This window comes from Elgaria multicarinata, chromosome 4 (assembly GCF_023053635.1).
Source record: "Elgaria multicarinata webbii isolate HBS135686 ecotype San Diego chromosome 4, rElgMul1.1.pri, whole genome shotgun sequence".
NCBI lineage: Eukaryota > Metazoa > Chordata > Lepidosauria > Squamata > Anguidae > Elgaria > Elgaria multicarinata.
The window spans coordinates 111,462,733-111,483,130 of NC_086174.1; the positions used below are offsets into that span (position 1 = coordinate 111,462,733).

The 20,398-nt window shown below is 42.2% G+C and overlaps 1 protein-coding gene across 1 annotated transcript in view; it reads left to right on the forward strand.

The window, feature by feature from the left end:
* COL9A1 (collagen type IX alpha 1 chain) overlaps positions 1-20,398 on the forward strand; it is an 81,688-nt gene that overhangs the window by 29,489 nt on the left and 31,801 nt on the right. The window contains exons 14-26 of the mRNA XM_063125469.1: positions 2-34; positions 132-188; positions 1,942-1,995; positions 2,761-2,814; positions 4,348-4,401; positions 7,871-7,924; positions 9,622-9,675; positions 11,220-11,273; positions 11,421-11,474; positions 13,512-13,565; positions 16,009-16,053; positions 18,205-18,258; positions 18,368-18,421. Coding sequence (XP_062981539.1) covers positions 2-34; positions 132-188; positions 1,942-1,995; positions 2,761-2,814; positions 4,348-4,401; positions 7,871-7,924; positions 9,622-9,675; positions 11,220-11,273; positions 11,421-11,474; positions 13,512-13,565; positions 16,009-16,053; positions 18,205-18,258; positions 18,368-18,421 — 675 coding nt within the window. The remainder of the gene's footprint in view (position 1; positions 35-131; positions 189-1,941; positions 1,996-2,760; positions 2,815-4,347; positions 4,402-7,870; positions 7,925-9,621; positions 9,676-11,219; positions 11,274-11,420; positions 11,475-13,511; positions 13,566-16,008; positions 16,054-18,204; positions 18,259-18,367; positions 18,422-20,398) is intronic.

Genomic DNA, 20,398 nt, shown 5'->3' on the forward strand with positions numbered 1-20,398 from the left:
GGGAACAGTTGGGCTTCGTGATGGAGATCCACTGGTGAGATATCTACCTTCCCCTTTGGAGACAAAGATAAAACCTTTCCTTTTAAAAGGTTCTTATCCTGATTTAACTTAGCTGGTGGCTTCTTTTTCAGTGTCCCAATGCTTGTCCACCTGGCCGACCAGGGCACGCTGGGCTAATGGGCATGAAGGTAAGAGGATCAGTGTGCTTAAATATGTTGTAGGTGTGATTGGATATCAAATGGCATGAGGATGCAGCTCAGGAGTGGTACTTAGTAATCCATCACATTGTTAGAACATGAATCCCAGAGAGGGCCTCATAGTAGGAAAAAATATTGAAATCATGACCAGAACACAATTGAAGCTCTATGACTTGAAGGTCTCTGCGAATCCATCTTTTTGTGGCTTGTGAACCCCACAAAAGATTCCTTTTAAGTGCTATTTATCCTTCCTTCTATGGTTGAAAAAGTGGCTATTAGAGAATGTGGCTCATGTAGTAGAGTGTTAAGAAAGTGACTTAAAGGTCCATAGGCAATTTTTTAAACATGGCTTTGCCAAGCTGTGTCTTGTTATATCTATTCATAAAGAGTTTAATGACTTCAGGCATTTCCCCACATTAAATTAGTGTTAGGAAGCTGCAGAGCAACTACCACATTGGCTGCTAAAATTTCAAGAAGATTGAGAAATGGGTTCTATTTGCTGCTGTTAAGTAATCTCTCTGGTTCTTTGTAGTTCTGTAACTAAGGGCTCATCTACACCAAGCAGGATATTGCAGTATGAAAGTGGTAAGAAAGCGTTATATAAAAGGCAGGAGCCACACCAAGCAGGATATAGCGGTATGAAAGCAGTATGTGGTATGTGTCAATGGGCCCCAACAGTTGTCAGTGCACTTCAATACCGCTATGAAGCAGTAGTGTGGCTCCTGCCTTTTATATACCGCTTTCATAGTGGAATATCCTGCTTGGTGTAGATGAGTCCTAAGTCTAAGTAGATGTAATTGAAACAATGGCATATCCCTTCCCTGTTCATCTTTGCCTTCCCTTCTCTCCACTTCTTCTGTTATTTTCCTTTTGTTGAATTTGAGATTGTAAGTTCCTTGTGGGGAGGACTTATCCTCTTGTACTTTGTGAAGTGCCATGGAAAGACAGACAGACAGACAGAAATAATAATAATAATAATAATAATAATTGTTCTTTGCCCAATTAGAAAAGAAAAAAAATGGAAGGGGAATTATGGGATATATTCAGGGTCATTGTCAAGGGTAGGCTAGAATGTAAGCCTGTGTGGCAGGGTTTTGCTATTTTATTGTTTTACTCTGTACAGCACCATGTACACTGATGGTGCTATATAAATTAATAATAATAGGCTTTGTTGGGCACCTGCCCGAGGATCACACACCAGCAGGGACCCAGTGACAAAAGCCCCCAGGAGCTGCTGCTCCTCTTCCCCATGGCAACCTGCTTGTTCACCTGCTTTTCATTCTAGATCAGACAACGAAGGTGGTGAGATGGAGGAGCAGCAGATGCCACTGCCTACTTGGTCAGTGGCTCTCTGCCTGTCAAGCAAGCAGGTGGTAGCAATGATGAGAAAGAGGAGGAGGAGCAACAGCTTGTGACAATGGCAGTGAGAAGGAAGTCCCACTGAGGGAGGGGACCCCATTGGGGGGGGTGTTGCCCAAGGCCGCTCAAAGATCTGGAACAGGCACTGGCTGTATCCAGTGTTAGTCTGACTTAAGTCTCATTCATTTCAAAGAGGCTATTCAAAGTAAGACTAACATTGGGTACAACCCTATAACTCTTAAGTTGTAAGCATGTGTTTTTCACAGCACCTTCAAAGCTATAAGCATGTATTCACAGCATTTGTCCCTTGCTTGATATGCACCCAAATGTAAAATGAGGGTGCACTTTAAATACTTATGCTCTGGATCTTGCTGTTACATTTTAGGGTCACAAGGGAGTATCAGGAGACTCTGGTGAACCAGGAAAACAAGGCCATAAGGTAAGAGAAAACAGAATGTTGCTAGGTTAAAATTATTTAGAAGGGCAATGCTTGGTGGATGATTATTTACTTTTGTTGTGCCTCAAGTCCAAACGTTTTGGACAGGGGTCTTTGAAATTATACCAGACATAGTCTCATGTATAGTAGTAACCTCTGCTTATACTTCTTTCCATACCTGACAATGTGCAAGGGTTTCTACCACACAGAAAGCAAATTGTATTTATGTGAATAGTTGCCCGATGCCCTAACTTCTAGATTCAAGGCTTGGATCTCTAAGATCTGGAAAATTGTGAGATTAATCCATCACAGCCGAGTATACATGATCACTTTTGTAAACAAAGGTGTAACTGACCACAAACCCCCTAGTACCCTACAAATCATTCTGAAGCAATCTTATAAAGTAAAAGTAGGTTTGATATGGACAGAAGATATTGACAAGTGTGTTGAAAACCAGAGCAACACAAACAAAACAGAACAAAGAGACATGGTTTTTTGTTTGTATTGTTTAGTGTACTTCTTGTTGTTTTAAATATTTTATTACACACAGAAATTAAATAAAAACATTTAAAAAAATAACACATGACAGTTCCTGCATGGATATCACTTCTGTAAGAGGGAACTTCATGTATACTGCATGTATACTGTAATGTGTGGCAAATATACGCCAGATGATATGTATCTATACACCAATAAACAATACCTATCAACTCTTACAGGCTTAAGAGTGTTTTATGAACTAATGTATTGTGCATTATGCTTATTTAGGGAGAGGAAGGTGAACAAGGAGGACTAGGTGATATCGGAACTCAAGGCCCTCCAGTAAAGTATTTCCTTTTAATTAACTTTTTAGTTGCTTTCCATTTATTATTTCTAGTGAATATAATATACATATGTCAGAAATAAAGTTATATCCATCCATCCAATTCAAAAAGACATCCATCCATCCAATTCAAAAAGACCCAGCTGTAATTGCTTGTGAGTAACATTCCACTGAAAGCAATGTGAGACAGCATTTGCAAGAAAGTTAAATCCTGTTGCTTTCAGTAGGACTTAATCACAATTAACTTTTGCTAAATTTTCCTTCTGGAATTTGTTAATAATTTTTTTGTAAGACTGGTGACAGTCTAGCCTTGCTGTTGGTGATTTAAGACTTTGACCCTGTGTGACCCTGCCGCCAGGTCCGTCTGCCTCCGCTTTGGGTCAGCTGTCCTCACTAACCAAAAGCTTCAGGCCCTATATTCTCTAGGTAAAAGAGAGACACCCAATACGCCCAATTGGTTCTCTTTACCCACATAGGGGAAGTACCCAGGAAATATGTACACTATTAGTCGTGCAGAAAGATGAACAACACAAGAGGTGTTGTTTAGATCTTTATAATTAAGCACTCAGTTCTTGGGTATACCCTGTCTACTCTACCTCTTCTAACTCCCACTACCTAGATGTAGCTTCATCAGTCCATAAGGCCCTATCCCCCAACTAACTCTCTGATCTCCCCTTATATAAACTCAAAGCATCTTTACATTAAGGAAAATCCTGCTTCCTTCCTTCTTTCTTTCTTTCTTTCTTTCTTTCTTTCTTTCTTTCTTTCTTTCTTTATTTTATTACACTTATATACTGCTCCCATAGCCGGGGCTCTCTGGGCGGTTTACAGCTCTCTGGGCGGTTTACATGTTTTCTTCTTCTGGGGTCTTTCCATATTATCTACTGCTCCTTTAAATGGCGACCAACGACAACCACATGATTTGTAATTGAATTCGTAAAGTTAAATGAAGCAGTGCCATTTAGTGGCCAGTGATATCCCATGATAATTTTAAATAGTGCATTATCTCTGGGTTTTTTAAAGCAAGATTACCGGGGAAAGATATCGGAGACGTTCTGGAGGTTGACGGCATCATGTGAAGAACCCACAAACTTCCATGAGCAGCCAATCATGAGCATCCAATAAATCGCTTATGTAGAAAAGCTCTCAGTCTCCTCACCCCCACACAGGCCCCTTCCGCCTTCCATTTACTCATACCATATAATTAACCCAAGCATTGTGATTTTGTCACACCCTGTATTTCGAAAAACCCTTTCAAAGACCTAACTTTAAAGCAGTAGGACCATTGGGGATTTAGGAACCAGCACCAAGACCACCAAGTGGACCAAAAGAAATCTCATATATTTTCCCCTAACCTCAACCCAGGAAGTGGGGCCAAAAAGGGTCAAGGATGACATTCATGGTAGGAACAGAGTGTCTGACAAGTGGATGGAGATGGATGAGGACGAAACCACACACACACACACACACACACACACACACGATAAATCAGGTGCATAAACTATGTGCTTACAGGAAAATTTGCCTTTTAGGGACCTTCAGGGTTAAGAGGTATAACCGGCATAATGGGACCCAAAGGTGATAAAGTAAGTAAAAGCAATGGTATGTTTATCATTTTAAAACATTTTTCTGATGTTTGGTTATGAGGTGAGTTATTTCATGGAAGAACTGATATCTGTGGAACAATGCATAATCGATACTTTCGTCAGTCTTGTCTTCCTTACGTGGCACCTCTTCATTTCTCTAGTAGTTTAGCTTGTTTGTTAGATGTACCTCCATTTTTCTTACCATGGTGGGGAGCCATGACGGGACAGTCCAGTTCCCTGCTCCACACTGTCTTGGGCAGCTGTTTGGTTCGAGTGCTGATTACCTGTCTGAGGCTACACACGTGCATTTCTGCCAGTTGGCAGACCCTGTTTACTTACATGTTTCCTTTCTGGCTTTATGTATGTATGCCTCTAATTCACTCTTCCCCAACCTGGTGGTGCACTCCAGATGTTCTTGACCACAACTTCCAACATTCCTCACCATTGGCCAAGCTGGCTGGGGTTGATGGGATTTAAGTCCAAAAAACATCTGGAGGGCACCAGGTTGGGGAAAACTCATATGATACTTGTTTTTTATATATATAAATATGTAAGAATGATCTGAACTGTGTCTTTATGAATGGAATGCAGAATACTTGAACGTTCATATGAGAACTTCCTCTTCAACTTCCACTCTCTTGAGCACATGGATCTCTCTGAGTTTACATTTTGTAGCTTATAGGGAGAGTACAGGTCTTCTGAGCCACATTTCTAGATGCAGAGACCAAGTTTGTCTTGATGATGCAATGCTGTATTTTGTGTGTGTCCTATTGATTTCTCCCACATTTCTATTTTGAATTAACCTCAGAGTCTGATAGGCGTAATTCATTTCAGTCTCTAATTTGTTCAAAGAGTCAATTAGAGGTTGAAACTGACTGGATGGGAAGAGAATATTCCTCGTTCTTGACTTGCTTATGTTTCATCTTTGAATAAATCACTGTGGGAATGACCCAGCCAAAGTTTAAGCACTTTTAAGTCCCATTTGTTTCAGTAGTTTAAATTCAGTAGTATTTCAACATATACTCAATTCTCCAAAATAAATCAACAGAACTTAAAAAGTGCTTAACTTTGGCTGGATCATGTGACATGTAAATAATAGAATGATTATGATCTTGCATATGAAAACTAGGTTGTCTTCAAAGTACGTTACAATCACACAACAAGGAGACAACCTTGTTTCCTTGTGTATGTAAATGTTCACTGCAATAGCTATCAATAAAAGCATTTAGCACAGCCTTGATGGTTTACATAGGACTCATGCTATATCCTCATTTGTTCATTTGTCAATTTCAAAACTGACTACAAGAAATCCTTACTTATCTGTTGTCTATCAGTAGCCCACTGTGCTGTATATTTGTACTAGTCATAATTTTGCATGGTGTTGAGCAAACCTCAAGAAATTTATTTTCAGTCAGATATGGCTGGTATGATAAAGACTGCTAACAACCAAAGAATGCACTAGGGAAATTGGTCAGTCTATGTAGGTGCACCTGAGGTGCCTCAATCCTTCTAAAATTTTCAGAGAACATATAAATAGATTATATCCTGTAAGAAATCCCAGTATTTTAGAGAACAGTGGAGCGATCTGGCTGTGGCTCAGAAAGAACTGGGGAAATTTTGGGTTGTGATGGTGAAAATAGAGGCCAGGTTATCCTCTGTTTTGGACTCCTATGTGACAATGGACATGGGGGAAAAACATTGTGGGAAATTATTTAACAGTTGGTTTCAATGTATTGTCAGGGATCTAGAAAGGAGATTTTTAGAATGAAATCTAGAATTTGTACCAATCTCAGTAGAAGAGGTTAAAAAGGCGCAATCATATGCATGTCTAAACAGAAAAAAAGTCCTACAAGTTCCAGCATTCTCCAGCCAGCCTTGGGGAATGCTGGGAGCTGTAGGACTTTTTCGTCTATATAAACATGTATAGGATTGCAGTCTTATATTGAGATTAAAAATAGTAAAGCCTGGTTGGAGGGGGAATTACCTGCTTTCTGAGAATTTCACCTCCTGGGGTGTATCTTCACTGTGCTGAGTTGGCACCACAGTTCCCCCAAATGCCACATTTTCACTCCTGCGGGGTTGCACCCCATTATCCCCACGCAAAGGAGAGAGCGCGGGGTTTATATGGATCCAGGAGGGAGGAGCCACTGCTGTCCCTTCTTGGCTTTTTATCCTTGTGGGGATTGAAGCCAGGGAAAAGGAGAACCTTCCCCCCCTCCCCCATGGAGGCAGCACAGGGGCGTTCCAGCGGCCATTCGCCTCGGGCCCTCCTCCCTGCCCAGGCGGACAGTGACCAATGAGGGGTCACCATCTGCGCGGCCACACCTCCAACATGACCCCAGAGCAGCAGCAACAGACAGAGATGTGCTGTCCTTGCTGCGTGTCAGACAAAAATGCTGGGGGAAATCCCCAACTTTTTTGCTTTGGAGCTTCGGGGAAAGCCCTGGGATGCCTGCGCAGTGGCTTTTGCATCATGTAATCGACTGTGCACCCCTATCGTCATGTATATATTGATTGGCGGGCTCTGAATAGGACTCGCTATTTCCTGAGCAGAAAAATCCAAGAAAGTTTACTACTACTGTGATTTATTATTTCTTATACGTTTCTCACCACTGTTGTTGACATATAATTGTTGTGGGCCTAGATTCTTGATAATTTCTGTAGCATTGAATCATAACGTGTTCGAAATTAGCACTCTTGTTGTCTAAAATCTAAACATCAGGGAGGTATCATGGCATGAGCAAGCTACCTTTTGATGTTCCTTTTACTTTATTGATGTTAACCCTTTTTTTAATGCCATGTGCACTCATCCTCTGTATTGTCAGAACTAAACTCAAAATTACCCTTCTAATTTGCAAAGCTGTGCTTCACCAGGCTCATCTTGAACTCTCTGCATCTTTTATTGATCGAGAATGAAACTCTGTTGCTATAGCTGGGACACTTATTTTCTTGACTCATCAGAATGGTTACTTACCAATACACTTAAATAGTTACTCATGTTGCCCCATCAGTTGAAATGCATATAAACTTTCTCCAAGGTACAGCTTCTTGATTACTTTACATTTTCTTTGATAGCATTGCTGTTTCTTTTTGCTTGTAATTGTCTCATTTGTAAAAGACTTTTGCAACAGTTCAACAAAGGACAGTATGTTTTAGTTCAATTGGCTGCTATGCTGTAGAATAGCATACTCGTATATACAGGGCACAGGGAATTAGTTAAAGACAGCACTGGCTTACAAGGAAAGATACTTAGATCCAGGATGGGGACCCTCTGACCCCTGGGCCAAATGTAACCAGCCAGGCCCACTCATCCAGCCGGGGACTTTGGGATGAGGGATGTCAGAGTCAAATACTGTCAGGGCAAACTTGCTGTCTTCCCCATTGACTTCAGTGGCAGTTAATAAATATGCAGAGTATTTTTAGATTGCAATTCCTAATAATCCTATACGTATTTTTGTTTTTAATATAGGGTGGTCGGGGTCTTGATGGAGAGCCAGGTCCTCGAGGTCTTCCTGGGGCACCTGTAAGTATGTCAGCAAATCCCTTAGACTTCTGTTAACCTAACAGTAGGATTCAGAGTGAAACATAAAGCCAGCTGCTCTGGAGCTCCATTTAAAGAATCCCCATCTAGCCCAGTAATTCCAGGACTCTGTGCCCAGGCACCCCTAAGGTGCTATGAAAAAATGGTTAGTCAAACGATCTATATACCTCTGGGAGCTTAAAGAACTGCGCACCCACAAATGAGGCTGCCTGCTGCATCTCTGTATGGTTACTTACTTTTGCTTTGTCTCTCTCCTGGAAGCCTCTGTTGAGCTCTAATGTTGTGCTCCCGCTGCAGCAGTTGGATCATTCAGATATTCCTGATGTAGAGATGCAACAGAACTTTCCACCCTCAGAGGAGGACTGCGTGTTGCATATCTGAATGCTGCTACTCCGGGGGTATCTCCGTTCAATCAGGGGTTACTCTCAGATCAGTATCTCACAGAGAAACACAAGGGTATACACATTAGCATGTCCCACATCCCCTACTGGTCTTAATTTTTGGCATCATTAACTCTGGTAAGATGTGCATTCCTACACCGTGTTGCTGCTCTTGCAAAGGGATTTTTATACATTGTATGTATATATTTGCATAAAGTGGTTTGATTATTCTGTTATTTTAAGATAAAATTGTCCCTGAAGCACATATAATAATTAAACATGACCATTTCATTTCATGACTAGGCTTGTGGTTTCAGTTGCATTTTATAGGATGAGCCCCATTGGATCCAGGCCATCCTTACTGAAGCTGCAATACAATCCCTGGAGCAGTTGACAGATAGCTAAGGAACCGTAGGGTTTCAGAGCCATTGGATAATTTCTAGGCTGCCTTTCAGTATTAAACTCCCAGGGTAGCATAACATTGATAATAAAATTACAATAAAGCAGCAGACAAAGCAAAGATAAAAGCACAGAAACAGCAGCCATAAAATAGGTAAAATTGTTCAGAGGTATACCATAAAACTAAAAGCAGTTATAAAATATGCTGAAATACCTGGGCAAATAAAAATGTTTTTGCTTGATGCCCAAAGTACAAGAGATTTGGTGCCAGGGGAGCTTCCCTGGAGAGGGCTTAAGTTTGCTTCCATGTATGCATTTGTAAACTCTTCGATTGGCAGTACACTGAGGACTGACTTTTCTTGAGGCTCCCCTAGATTCAAAGAATGGCAATGACAACACACAATAGCTTGGATCCTTCTACAAATGGAAGGTCTCCTTCTATCCACAGGAGATCCAGCAGAAGGGCATGCCAGCTGAAGGGTGTGGAGGCAATTTTTGCCAATTCCTTCCATCTCCTGTAGCTTCCCCAAACTGTTCCATAGGATCTCCCAACCCCCTGGAGCAGATTTTCCGGGGGCTCAGAGGGCTGCAGAGGGCTTCAATAAACATGACTTCTCCCCTTCTACTGGTGGAAGCAACCTGTGCTCAAGATGTACTCCTGCTAGCGGGAGCAGTGTTAGCATCCCAGCCAATTGATTCCCCATTATCTATGAAACAGTCATCCTGGCCATTATTTTGAGGCTTATGTGGTAATATGCAATTTCAATGAGTCTTTGGGAATTTCCCTTGCCTTTAGTAATCACTCACATCACTTTATTTCATTGCTGTAAGGAATTGCATGTGGGTTTTGCTGATTAGTGTGTAATAAATGATGATGATGATGATGATAATTCTTTGCAGGGTGATCAAGGACAACGGGGCTCACTGGGAGAGGCAGGTCCCAAAGGAGAAAGAGTAAGTTATTATTTTTTAAAATAATTGACCAAGTAATTATGTACCATTAATGTCCCAAGGCTAACAGCCCAATACTATGCATGTTTACTTGGAAGGAAATCCTACTGTGTTCGGTGGGGCTTACTCCCAAGTAATTGGGTCAGTTCGGACATGTTAACGGTGGACTATTTCAGCAACAGTTGCTTAAATAATCCCCCATTGACTAATGTGTCGACTGTCGGGGGGAAATCAAGCCATGGTTAGTTATTTTCCAGAAATAACCAATGGAGATAACCAACAGTTTGCAACGTTGTTTCTCTGAACAACTGTTGCTTATCATGTCATGTGGCGGGCTACGTGGATTATTTTCTGTGTTTACAGAATCATGAGGCAAGAGTGTCAGACGGAAACCCCTGCTGCTCTTGCCCAGTGCACCTCTATCAGCATGGGAAATAATCTCATCCTGTGAAGCACTTGGGCAGCCTCCGATCATGCCGTCGCTTGGTGGGGCAGAGCGATTGGGGGCTCCCCACGTGCTTCCCAGGATGGGCACATACCATCCCTGGGTGGGGCGCTGCCAATTGCGGCACCCCATGTGTTCCCAGGGACGTGCATGTCCGTTGCCCTCACCCTGCAATCCATCTGATGATCGGCTCGAGGTGATGGAAGGCTTGAGCCGATCCCCAAATTGATTGCAGAGTGGGTGGTGGGGGTGGGGGTGGTGAAGGATGTCTCCTATGACTGGACGTGTAACATCAAATTGTAGGAGAAATCCTTCAGCCAATATTGGGGTGGGGTAGGGGGCAAAGTCTGTCCTGCAGCTGTCATGAGCAGGAGAGATCTTGGCACATCCCGTCCCCCATTCACCAGAAGAGAAGGGGAATCGGCTGCACAAGCATCTCTCCTACCGCTGCAAAGGATGACCCTTCTCTTCTGGTGCATGGGGAGGGATTATTTATTTATTTATTAATATACCACCATCAATGTACATGGCGCTATACGTAGTAAAAGATCTCGTGACATCTGCAGGACAGAGCCTTCTGCAGCGTTGCTGTAGTCGCCCACTTCCGTGTTGCTGTGGCCTTGATGGGGAAGGGCACATCAGTGCTGAGTGATGCCATCCCTGCCAGGGGATCAGATGGCTCGGAAACGATGTGTCCTTCGCCGGCAGATGGATCTTGTCCCCTGACATGCAAGAAAACTGCTCCACAGCTTGTTCCTTCTGCAGGGTTGTGTGTGGAGTAACGCATGCCATGACCGCTGCAGAAGAAGCAAGAGGCTGGGGAACAGTATCCTCACGTGTCAGGGGACAAGATCCACCTCCTGGGGAAGGATGCGTCATTGTCCGCATCACCTGTCTCTGTGCAGCCACTGCAGTGCTTTGTATATATCGCTTTCATACCACTTTCATAGTGGAATATCCAGCTTGGTGTAGATGAGCCCTTAGTTTAATGATGATATCCTGTCTTAAGTTATTTGGGCGGAGGCATTTTCCTTGCTTTTTTCAGATGTGCATCCATTAATATGTCTGGCATACTTCATTTCTTTCTCTGTTATTTTAATAGGGTCCTGAAGGTGACAGAGGAATTACTGGCCTTCCTGGGCCTAAAGGAGAAAGTGTATGTATAGTTCAATTATTATTATAATTATTAAGAGTAGCATTTGTAATTTGTATTGCTATCATGTTTCTAGGGGAAAGACATTATGAAAGCGGTGTGATTTACATAATACCAATGTGTTACATAAGATGCTATTTCTTCCTCAAGGGCTTACCTGGAGTGAATGGCCGTGAAGGGATCCCTGCCATGCCAGGAAAAAAGGTACTTGAAGTTAATTTACCATTGCTGTTTAATTCATATTTTTCTAAATCAACATATTGTGTGGATTAGGAAAAGAAGCCATGGAGAATGGGTGTATATTAGAAGAATTTGTCGAGAATACTGTGATCAATCATTATTAGGCATATTAGTTGAACAGATCCTCCATATTCAAAGGCATGAGTGGTGTCTCCAAAAAGTGAGAACGTTACAAGTCTCATCCACTTTGTAAAGTCACCTTCCCTTGGCCCTACCCACCCAGAGCTCCTTCCTTCCTTCCTTCCTTCCTTCCTTCCTTCCTTCCTTCCTTCCTTCCTCCCTCCCTCCCTCCCTCCCTCCCTCCCTCGTGCCAGCTCTGCCAATGGAATGCCCTCCTGCCAGCTGTGATAGCTGAATGGCTTGAACTGCCATGTTCAGAAAAAGTATTCCTCTGAATACCAGATGCTGGGGCAGGCAATGGGGGACGATTATTATCTCCATGTCTGTAAATTTCTTAGAGGCATCTGACCAGAAACTGTTGGAAACAATGCTGAACAAGATGGATATGAGAGTCAGAAACTGAGTATGGAGCAGAGGCAGGGCCTTGAGCCACAGATAGCACACACTCAAAATAATTACCTCTTCCAAGAATTAGCAGTTGACCCATTGACTCAACAGTTGCTGCAGTATTGTGGTGGGACTTCCTCTCAATTGCTCCATGCTCTGAATGGCTCTTTCTGTAACCCCACCTCCGGACTTCCCATGTATGCAGAGAATTCCAGCAGCCTCATAAAGGAGTACGGCAAACATGGCTTCTTCATCACACAACACACAATTAACTTGCGCAACTCATATCACAAGGTGTGATGATGCCCACTATTTATTTTATTTAAACAATTATAGACTGCCTTATCTGCTAAAAAGCCATCAAAAGAATTTGATAAGTCCCTGGAAAATAGGTTTTCTTAGATCAGTCGCTATGATAGCTGAATTGAATTGCCCTCTTTAGAGGTAGTAAGCTGAATAAGAGATGATTCTGGGGAGAGACAACAGGGGAGAGCAATCATGACCACTTTGTGGCTTTTCTGGAAGGATCTGGCTGACCCTGTTGAAAAATGAATGCTGAACCTGATGGCACTTGGGTCTGACCCAACGTGGATCTTCTTATGTTCTATAGCAACAGCCAAATGCTGAATGACCACTTGAGTCCCACAGAGATTCCACCAATGAACCCACCCTTTCATTTCCCATTCAATTAATTCTACTCAAACATTAATTTCCCTTGATTTTTCTTACCTCAATCAATCATGACACTTCTTCATTCTTTGGGGGGTTGTAAGTGTGGAGGGAAATGGTGAGTCAATGTCAATGGTCAGTGTCAAACACTGCCACAGGTGCTGTGCAAGATACCTAACTGGCTAGCAATTTACCAAAGAAATGAGATTTGGACTAAGCAAGGTGTAAAAGGACATTAATGGGCAGCTGTTGTCCAATGAGTCATCCATGTCAGTGATCCAGTCTGCTTCTGCTCCTACCCCTTCTTCATGAAGAACAACACAGACACCCATGTGGCTGTCCAGCATAATCCGGGCACCTGTTCTGGCTAGAACCTCTTATTTAGGTACCAAATACTATCTTAAGTGCAAAATAATAATAATAATAATAATAATAATAATAATAATAATAATAATAATAATAATAATACACTCTGGAGCCCCTGCCTTCCCTTTGGTAAGCCCTGGGCTGTACAGGTGCTCAAAAATGCTGTATTGTAGGTATATGTACAGGTGCTCAAAATGCTAAATTGTTTGTTTTGCCTGACACATTTCAAGCACCGCAAATAGATATTGGACTCACTTATATTAATGCTGCCCCCTTCTTTCTTATCAGTGGCATTTATACACATTGGATGGCTACCCACCCATCACCTAGCATAACCCTTACATGGTTCTGTATTAGGTGGCTACGTATTTACTAAAAATATTCTAGCTTTTGCTGTTCAGAAAAAAAGAGCTTCTATAAAACAATTTTCATTGGATTAATACAAGCATTTTCTTTCAGGGTGAACCAGGCAAACCAGGCCCTCCAGGTGATATAGGAGCTCAGGGACTGCCGGTAAGTGTCTTCTGAACTTAAAATTGAAACATAATTACATTTGCAGGACAAGCTGAAGCCAGGTGCTTTGTGACTGAGCCTACATTTTCTGTAATGACAGGAATATGAGCTTGTACATAGTAGTGAGAGACCAGGGAAGCCTTGAAGAGTGGGATCTTTAAGGGCTTTTCTATACGAGGCATTTTTTGTGCACTCATCATTCCCTTCTCACAGTTGTTTATGAGTTCTGTAGATGATGCCATGACCCTCCAATCTGAGTCAAATTGGTACTTTCGGTGAGGATTTTTTTAGAGCAAGGAAAATGCAGCATTTAATTGTGAACGAAAGGAAGTGCTATTTCCTCTTCTGTATTTGTGTTATTCTGCTATGCCACAGTGCCACTTAGAGGTTATGCAGCGGAAAAGCAGGAAAGGAAATGCTCCTTGTGTAGTGCTTGGATCTCAATTCTGTGACGAAACTGAAAGAAGTTTAACAGCCTCCTGTAGAAAAGGTCATAGACAGGGTGATTAAATGCTGTTAGGATAATGTTGCTTGCATATGATGAGGGTAAGTTCCAACATATTACAGCAGTGATTCAAAAAACGTGTGAAGTGCATGTCAAGGATTTTTGTTGATCCTGATGCTTTCCCACATGGCCAATGGCCATGCTGGCTGGGAAGAATGGGAGTTGCATCCCAACACATCTGGAAGGCACCCGGTTGAGGAAGGCAGCTCTAGATCAACTTTGAGCTGATTCAATGCCTGCAAATCGCGTGATAGTTGCTGCCACTCAAAACTGGCCTCTGCTTGTAGCTGCTAGCTTAGCTAGAAAAAAAAATGCAATAAAACTGATGCAATTTCATACATGCTTTTGAAATTTTATGATCAGGAATCAACTTAAGAATGTGTATCACATTGCTTTTTTTTTTGAACGGGAGAGGGGTGGTTAATGACATGAGTGTTGGTTGGTTTCCCTCCCCCATGGATTTATTGAGCCTTTTTCTGACATAATTTTGCACACACAAAAGGGCCCAGTGCTACGGGAGACCCCCCTCCCCATCTATAAGGATTTCCCTATTCCTTTCAACAGGGGAAATATGTGTATATTGCTTAGCATGCATATATTTGAAATTATTCCAGAGAGGTCCGCCTGGCGCCTACATGTACTGCTTTCGTCGCCAGCTGAAGACCTTTTTGTTCTCTCAGTATTTTAACACTTAATTTTAACTTAAATTTAAATTTTACTGTTCTAACTCTGTATTTTAATCTTATATCAATTTTGTTGCGTGGTTTTATCCTGGTTGTGCTTTTAACCTGTTGGTTGTTTTATGATGGTTTTAACTTTTGTGAACCGCCCAGAGAGCTTCGGCTATTGGGCAGTATAAAAATGTAATAAATAAATAAATAAATAAATTATTAGATGGAGTGGGACCGTGCTTATAGGAACTGTTGGAATTCAGGGCTGTAAAGGACCATAGCCTAACAGTGAGTTCGTACTCCCTCTTTTTGTAGTGGAGCTAAGGTTGTACTCTTTTATTTGTGATTAATCCTCTACACTAGTACAGAATTCATTGTATGAGAGCTTCTTGTTATGTACCCAAAATGACATTACCAGTGCACAAAAGGGAGGTATCAGCAAGGGTAGGGGAAGTCCAAGAGTTGCAGAAGTACAAAAAACTGTAGGAAACACCCCACCCCCTACACACACACACACACACACACACACACACACACACACTAGTCCAATGGGGACTGAGCACCCTCAGTGCCCACAGAGTGTGACTGTTGGGGATTAAAAAATGGAAAATTACAGTGACTGGAATGGAGTATCCTGGAAAAAGGCATGGCTGCCTAGCTGGAGCCCTGAACAGGAGCACTATGCACTGCAGCAGTTTGTTGCAGGTCCTAGTTGTAGCACAGGAATATGGATACACATCGAACTGAGAGTATCGTAGTGTGTATAGACTTCTTGTGCATGTGCAGATGCAGGTGACATCTAACTGCTCAGCATTACTTTAATAATAATAATAATAATAATAATAATAATAATAATAATGATGATAATTTTATTTCTTACCTGCCTCTCCCTTTAGATCGAGGTGAGGAACAACATTAGTACAAGATTCAACACATCTTAGTTGAATATCATCTGAATGCACATCCCCATTCTCTCCTTGGCAGTGTTAGTCAGGCATCAGTATGTGCGGCTAGAGCTACATTAGGGCAAGCAGGTTAACATCCCATGTAACCTTTTGTTCTGTTTTTGCTTATTTTATTGGAGGTAATGAATCGTTTTTCTTTTACTGCTGGTGAGTTGGGGTTCTGAGTCTTTGTTAATGAGTCTTTGTAGTGTATCCGAAAATGGTTAGAGTGTAAATAGCTTTAAAACCTTTGCAGCAAGAAATATTTGCAAATGTCTGTATAACATTTCAAACATTTAAAAAGTGTATGTTTTTTTTTTTAGGGTTTACCTGGCTCTCCTGGACCAAAAGGTGTTGCTGGGCTAAAGGTAAAGTGTTCCAGTCAATATGGGAAATATTCTACTCTGTTTCAGGTGGATTTTGTATTCCACTCTTTCTGCATGGAGTTGAGAACAGCCTACATGAGCTTATCCCATTTTATCCTCACAACAACCCTGTGATAAAAGTTAAGGAGAGAGACAGAGAGACACACACACACACACACACACACAGAGAGAGAGAGAGAGAGAGAGAGAGAGAGAGAAATTGATATTGAGAGAGATTGATATTGAGAGAGAGAGAGAGAGAGAGATTAGTCCAGGAAGCTCCATGTCTGAGCACAGATTTGGACCCATGCCTCCATGTCCAAATCCAACATGCTAGACACAATACTATCCTGCTTCCATTATTAAAGGAACTATTTCTGAGATCACCCTTAGTACAAACTATTATTATTGCTGCCATAATCTCAGAAATACAATCAATACAAACAGTACCTGTACCTGATTTTGTGCTTCCATTTGGAACTGATGTCAGAACAGGCCAAATGTAATGAAGATATCAGAAGTTATCATGACTCCAGCTGTGATATAAAACCCTTCCTGAGCCATAGTGCTCTCCCTGACACCAATTTACCTCTGTCTTGAGGTGCAAATTTTACTGATTTAGTGATAAGAGGCCAACATAGATATCAAACAAAGGAGGTTCTCCTCTGTTGGTTGGGAAGGAAAAGGGATGGTGGGAAGGGGATGGAAGTAAAGTGAGGAGAAAGAAGACTTTGAGAAAACTGTATTTAATGCTGACTAGTAGGGACAACAAAAGTAAAAGGCAACATACTTAGAAGCTTGGCATACTTGCTCAGAAACAGATACAGAGGATGTCTTATGGGTCGTAAGATATCTCTGCACATAAAGCTGAAAGTATTTGTGTGGGATGTATGTCCGGAAATGTTTACCCACTTCCAGATAAGTTAGAAACTTGATATTTGGCATGCTGATAGGTCTGGCTGAACAATGTACCAGAAAAATCTAAAAACACACAATTTGGGGGGTTTAAGTCTTTTTTTAAAAAAGAATTTAATAAAAAACAACTAGGCTATGCCTACAACTCCCAGCATGCCTTGGGCAGAACTCCTAGCATACCTTGCATGGGAGGCCAGACTTACTGGCCTTTGGCGGCCATTGTGAGTGCATGGATGGGTGGCCGCTGCATGCCTTTCACTACCTAGACTCCTAAGTAGTCAGCCCAATTCCACATAAAAGGGAACAACCCACATAAATGGGGGGAGTCCATTTGTGGTGCCTCCTCCTCAATGCTCTATCAAGGAGCAGCATCAGCAGCAAGAGGTGCGAAGACCCTATCAGAGGACACGGGCACCCATGGGCCGCGAAGGCATGTTGGAAAGTATGGTACTGACATGTATAGTGGCTGATTTTAAATAAAGCATGAATTAGCAAACCAGGTCACTACCTCTCAATCCTAACCCTGCTCCCACTTTCCTGATCTCTCACTAACTGTCTTTGTTCTTCTACCCATTTTTTCCAACTGCCATTAACCCCACCCACCATTCCACTCCCAGCATGCCTTGGGCAATTTAATTCATTTAAAAGTTAACTCACTGGCCTACTACTTTAAGATGATTACCTCACAGACATATATCTTAGGGGGCCCAAGCAATGCTGGGTATATCAGCTCGTATAACATACAAAGAAAAATGAAAAGAATGGGTCATGTCTATCTAAGAAGAAAGAAGGACGTGTAGAAATAAAAGGAATTTTTAAAGGTGCGTTCTGCTGGATTTTACCACAGGACTGGATTGGAAAGAAAGTATAGGACTTATTATCATGTGGACGGATTGGAAAAGAGTTCAGGAAAGTCAGAAGCAGAGGATTAATTTGCTAGCATTGCTATTAGTGAGCAGAGATGAAGGAGATGTCAGGAGTGGGAGCAGAAAATGGGTCAGTGTTTGGTAAAAGTGTTCAAGATGTTGTCAAAGATAAAAAGGGGTGAGGGAAGAATGAAGTAGTGTGTGTGTGTGTGTGTGTGTGAGAGAGAGAGAGAGAGAGAGAGAGAGAGAGATTGAAGTGTGTAGTGTATTCTTTTTAATGTATTTTAGCTTGTTCATTTTCATGTAACTCTACTAAAATGGCATGAAAGTGGTACCTACTTTAATTTGGCTAACCTCCTTTCTCTCACAACAGGGTAATGGGGGTCCTCCTGGGATACCTGGCTTGATGGGGAATTCGGGTAAACCTGTAAGATCATTTCTATTTCAAGTTTCCTCTTTTTATTTTTACTGAAATGTCTGTATTTTGTGCAGAAACAGGTTTCAAGTATGTCCTGTTCTTCTATCCCTGCCAACAGGGAGATCAAGGGCCACAGGGAGTACAAGGACCCAACGGACCCAGAGGCCCACCAGTAAGTCCACTTGTTCTGCTATCAGTTGTTGGTATTTAGGCTCTGATTTTCAGGCTGACAATGGAGGAAATAATGTCTGTACAAAAGATTATTGTGGCATCCTCTTTGCTGGTGGAATGGCGCTCCGCCTGTGGAAATCTCCATGAGCTTAGTCCTAATGCTGCAGCATTTCCATTGATGGTAGGCCCCGAAATAAGGCATTCTTGGGAAAAGATAAGGGCAGTCTTGGATCTCCTAGGTTCAAAGCCCTTCACTCCTCTGAAGGGCCTGAGGATCATGCCTGGTAAGCACACCTGCCTGGAGTTGGCATAGTTACCTCCCCCTATGGGGAGGGGAGTTTCTAAAAATGGAAGATCTGCCAGATATGAAGCTCCTTCAGATGGGGAAAAATTGTGTTCCTTTACCGTGGCTCTGCTTTCTGCATTTCTTCCGCTTCTGCAACGAGCTGTAATTGCCCAAGGAAGAGAGCAGCGAGCACGTGGCTTGTACAGCCTCAATGCAGTTGAATGGGACAGCACCCTCTAGTGGGCATTTCATAGTGCAGCTTTGTCTGCACATGGCAGGAAACCCCAACAAATATAGATTTATCCCAGAAGAGTCGGGTTTTCTGAGGTTTTATTTTTAGCTCTAGAATGGGGGAAAGGAGTGGGAGAGGCACAGGAGGCTAACAGTGTCATCAGAATGACCTGCAAACATCAGTGAGTGACCAGTAACGAGTGTGCTATAAAATGCTAGTTTAAAGAAGCTCACAGTTTTACAAAAAAATCCAACCCCCTTGTACCTTGGCCAGTATAAGCTGGCAGAGCTTTGACTGTGGTGGATGGTCTGTCCGTTTACTTCCCACTCCACTTAGGATTGCTCTGCCCTTCCTTTCTCCACTTCTCTAGACAATGCGTAATAAAATGTGCCACCTTTAAAGTAAGACACCCAGCAACAGAAAACAATAAAACTGGCTGAAACATCAATGAAATTCCAGTACAACTACAGCAATAAAATACCTTAAAATACCAAGTTAAAAGTCTGGGTGAATAGCATTGTCTTTGCTTGGCTCTGAAAGAATGTGAGCTCAGGCATCAGGCATACCAAGCTAAGGAGGGGATTCTACCACTGGGGTGTCGCCACAGAAAAGGCCTATTCTCCAGTCCACACTCAGCAGTTCTCAGTAAGTGGAGAGAAGGGACTCACCAGAAGGTTCGGTTGGGAGCACGTGGTCCTTCAAAGAGAACCATTGTTGCAGTTCTTCTTACTTATTCTGCTTCTCTAATCTGTGTCTCTGATAATTTCCTTGACTTAGAAGCCCGTGCCTTGTACATTTTCAACCTAGTACGCCAGTGTTGTACTAACAGAACACTTTCTGGGTGCCTTGGTTTCTCATTCAAGCTCCATGCCAAGGTTAGAATATACAACCGATGTATTAAACAGTGTTGTATGCTTTTCCCAGATAGAACTCCTAATACAGGCCTGCAGTAGGGATTCTTCTAGGCCAGATTGCCCCAACCTGGTGCTCCAGACTACAATTCCCATCACCTCCAACCATTAGCTGTGTTGATGGAGATTATGGGACTTGTAATCCAACATGTCTGGAGGGCTCCAGGTTAGGGAAGGCTATGCTAGAAAGTTGTGGGGAGCTAGAGGCTGGAATTTGCCTGCCACCCATCTGAAAAGCCCTGTGCCTTACAGAGTGACCCATGCAGAAGTGGATTTTGTAGAAACGATCTTATACCGCCAAGGGAACATTTATTTGCTTCCTCTTTTCTTCCTCAAGCTCTAGTTTAATAGCACAACAGCTTGATATTTCTTCAGATATGCTCTACATTATTTACAACAATTAGCAACCATTAGTAGCTTTGCGAACGACTCATTTGGATATAATTGACTTTTCCCCAAATCCCTCTCTCTGTACTGAGAGAGGGTGTGTGTTTTTGGACAGTTTGCTGGTTAATTAAAAACTGAGCAGTTTCCTGACTGGATCATGCA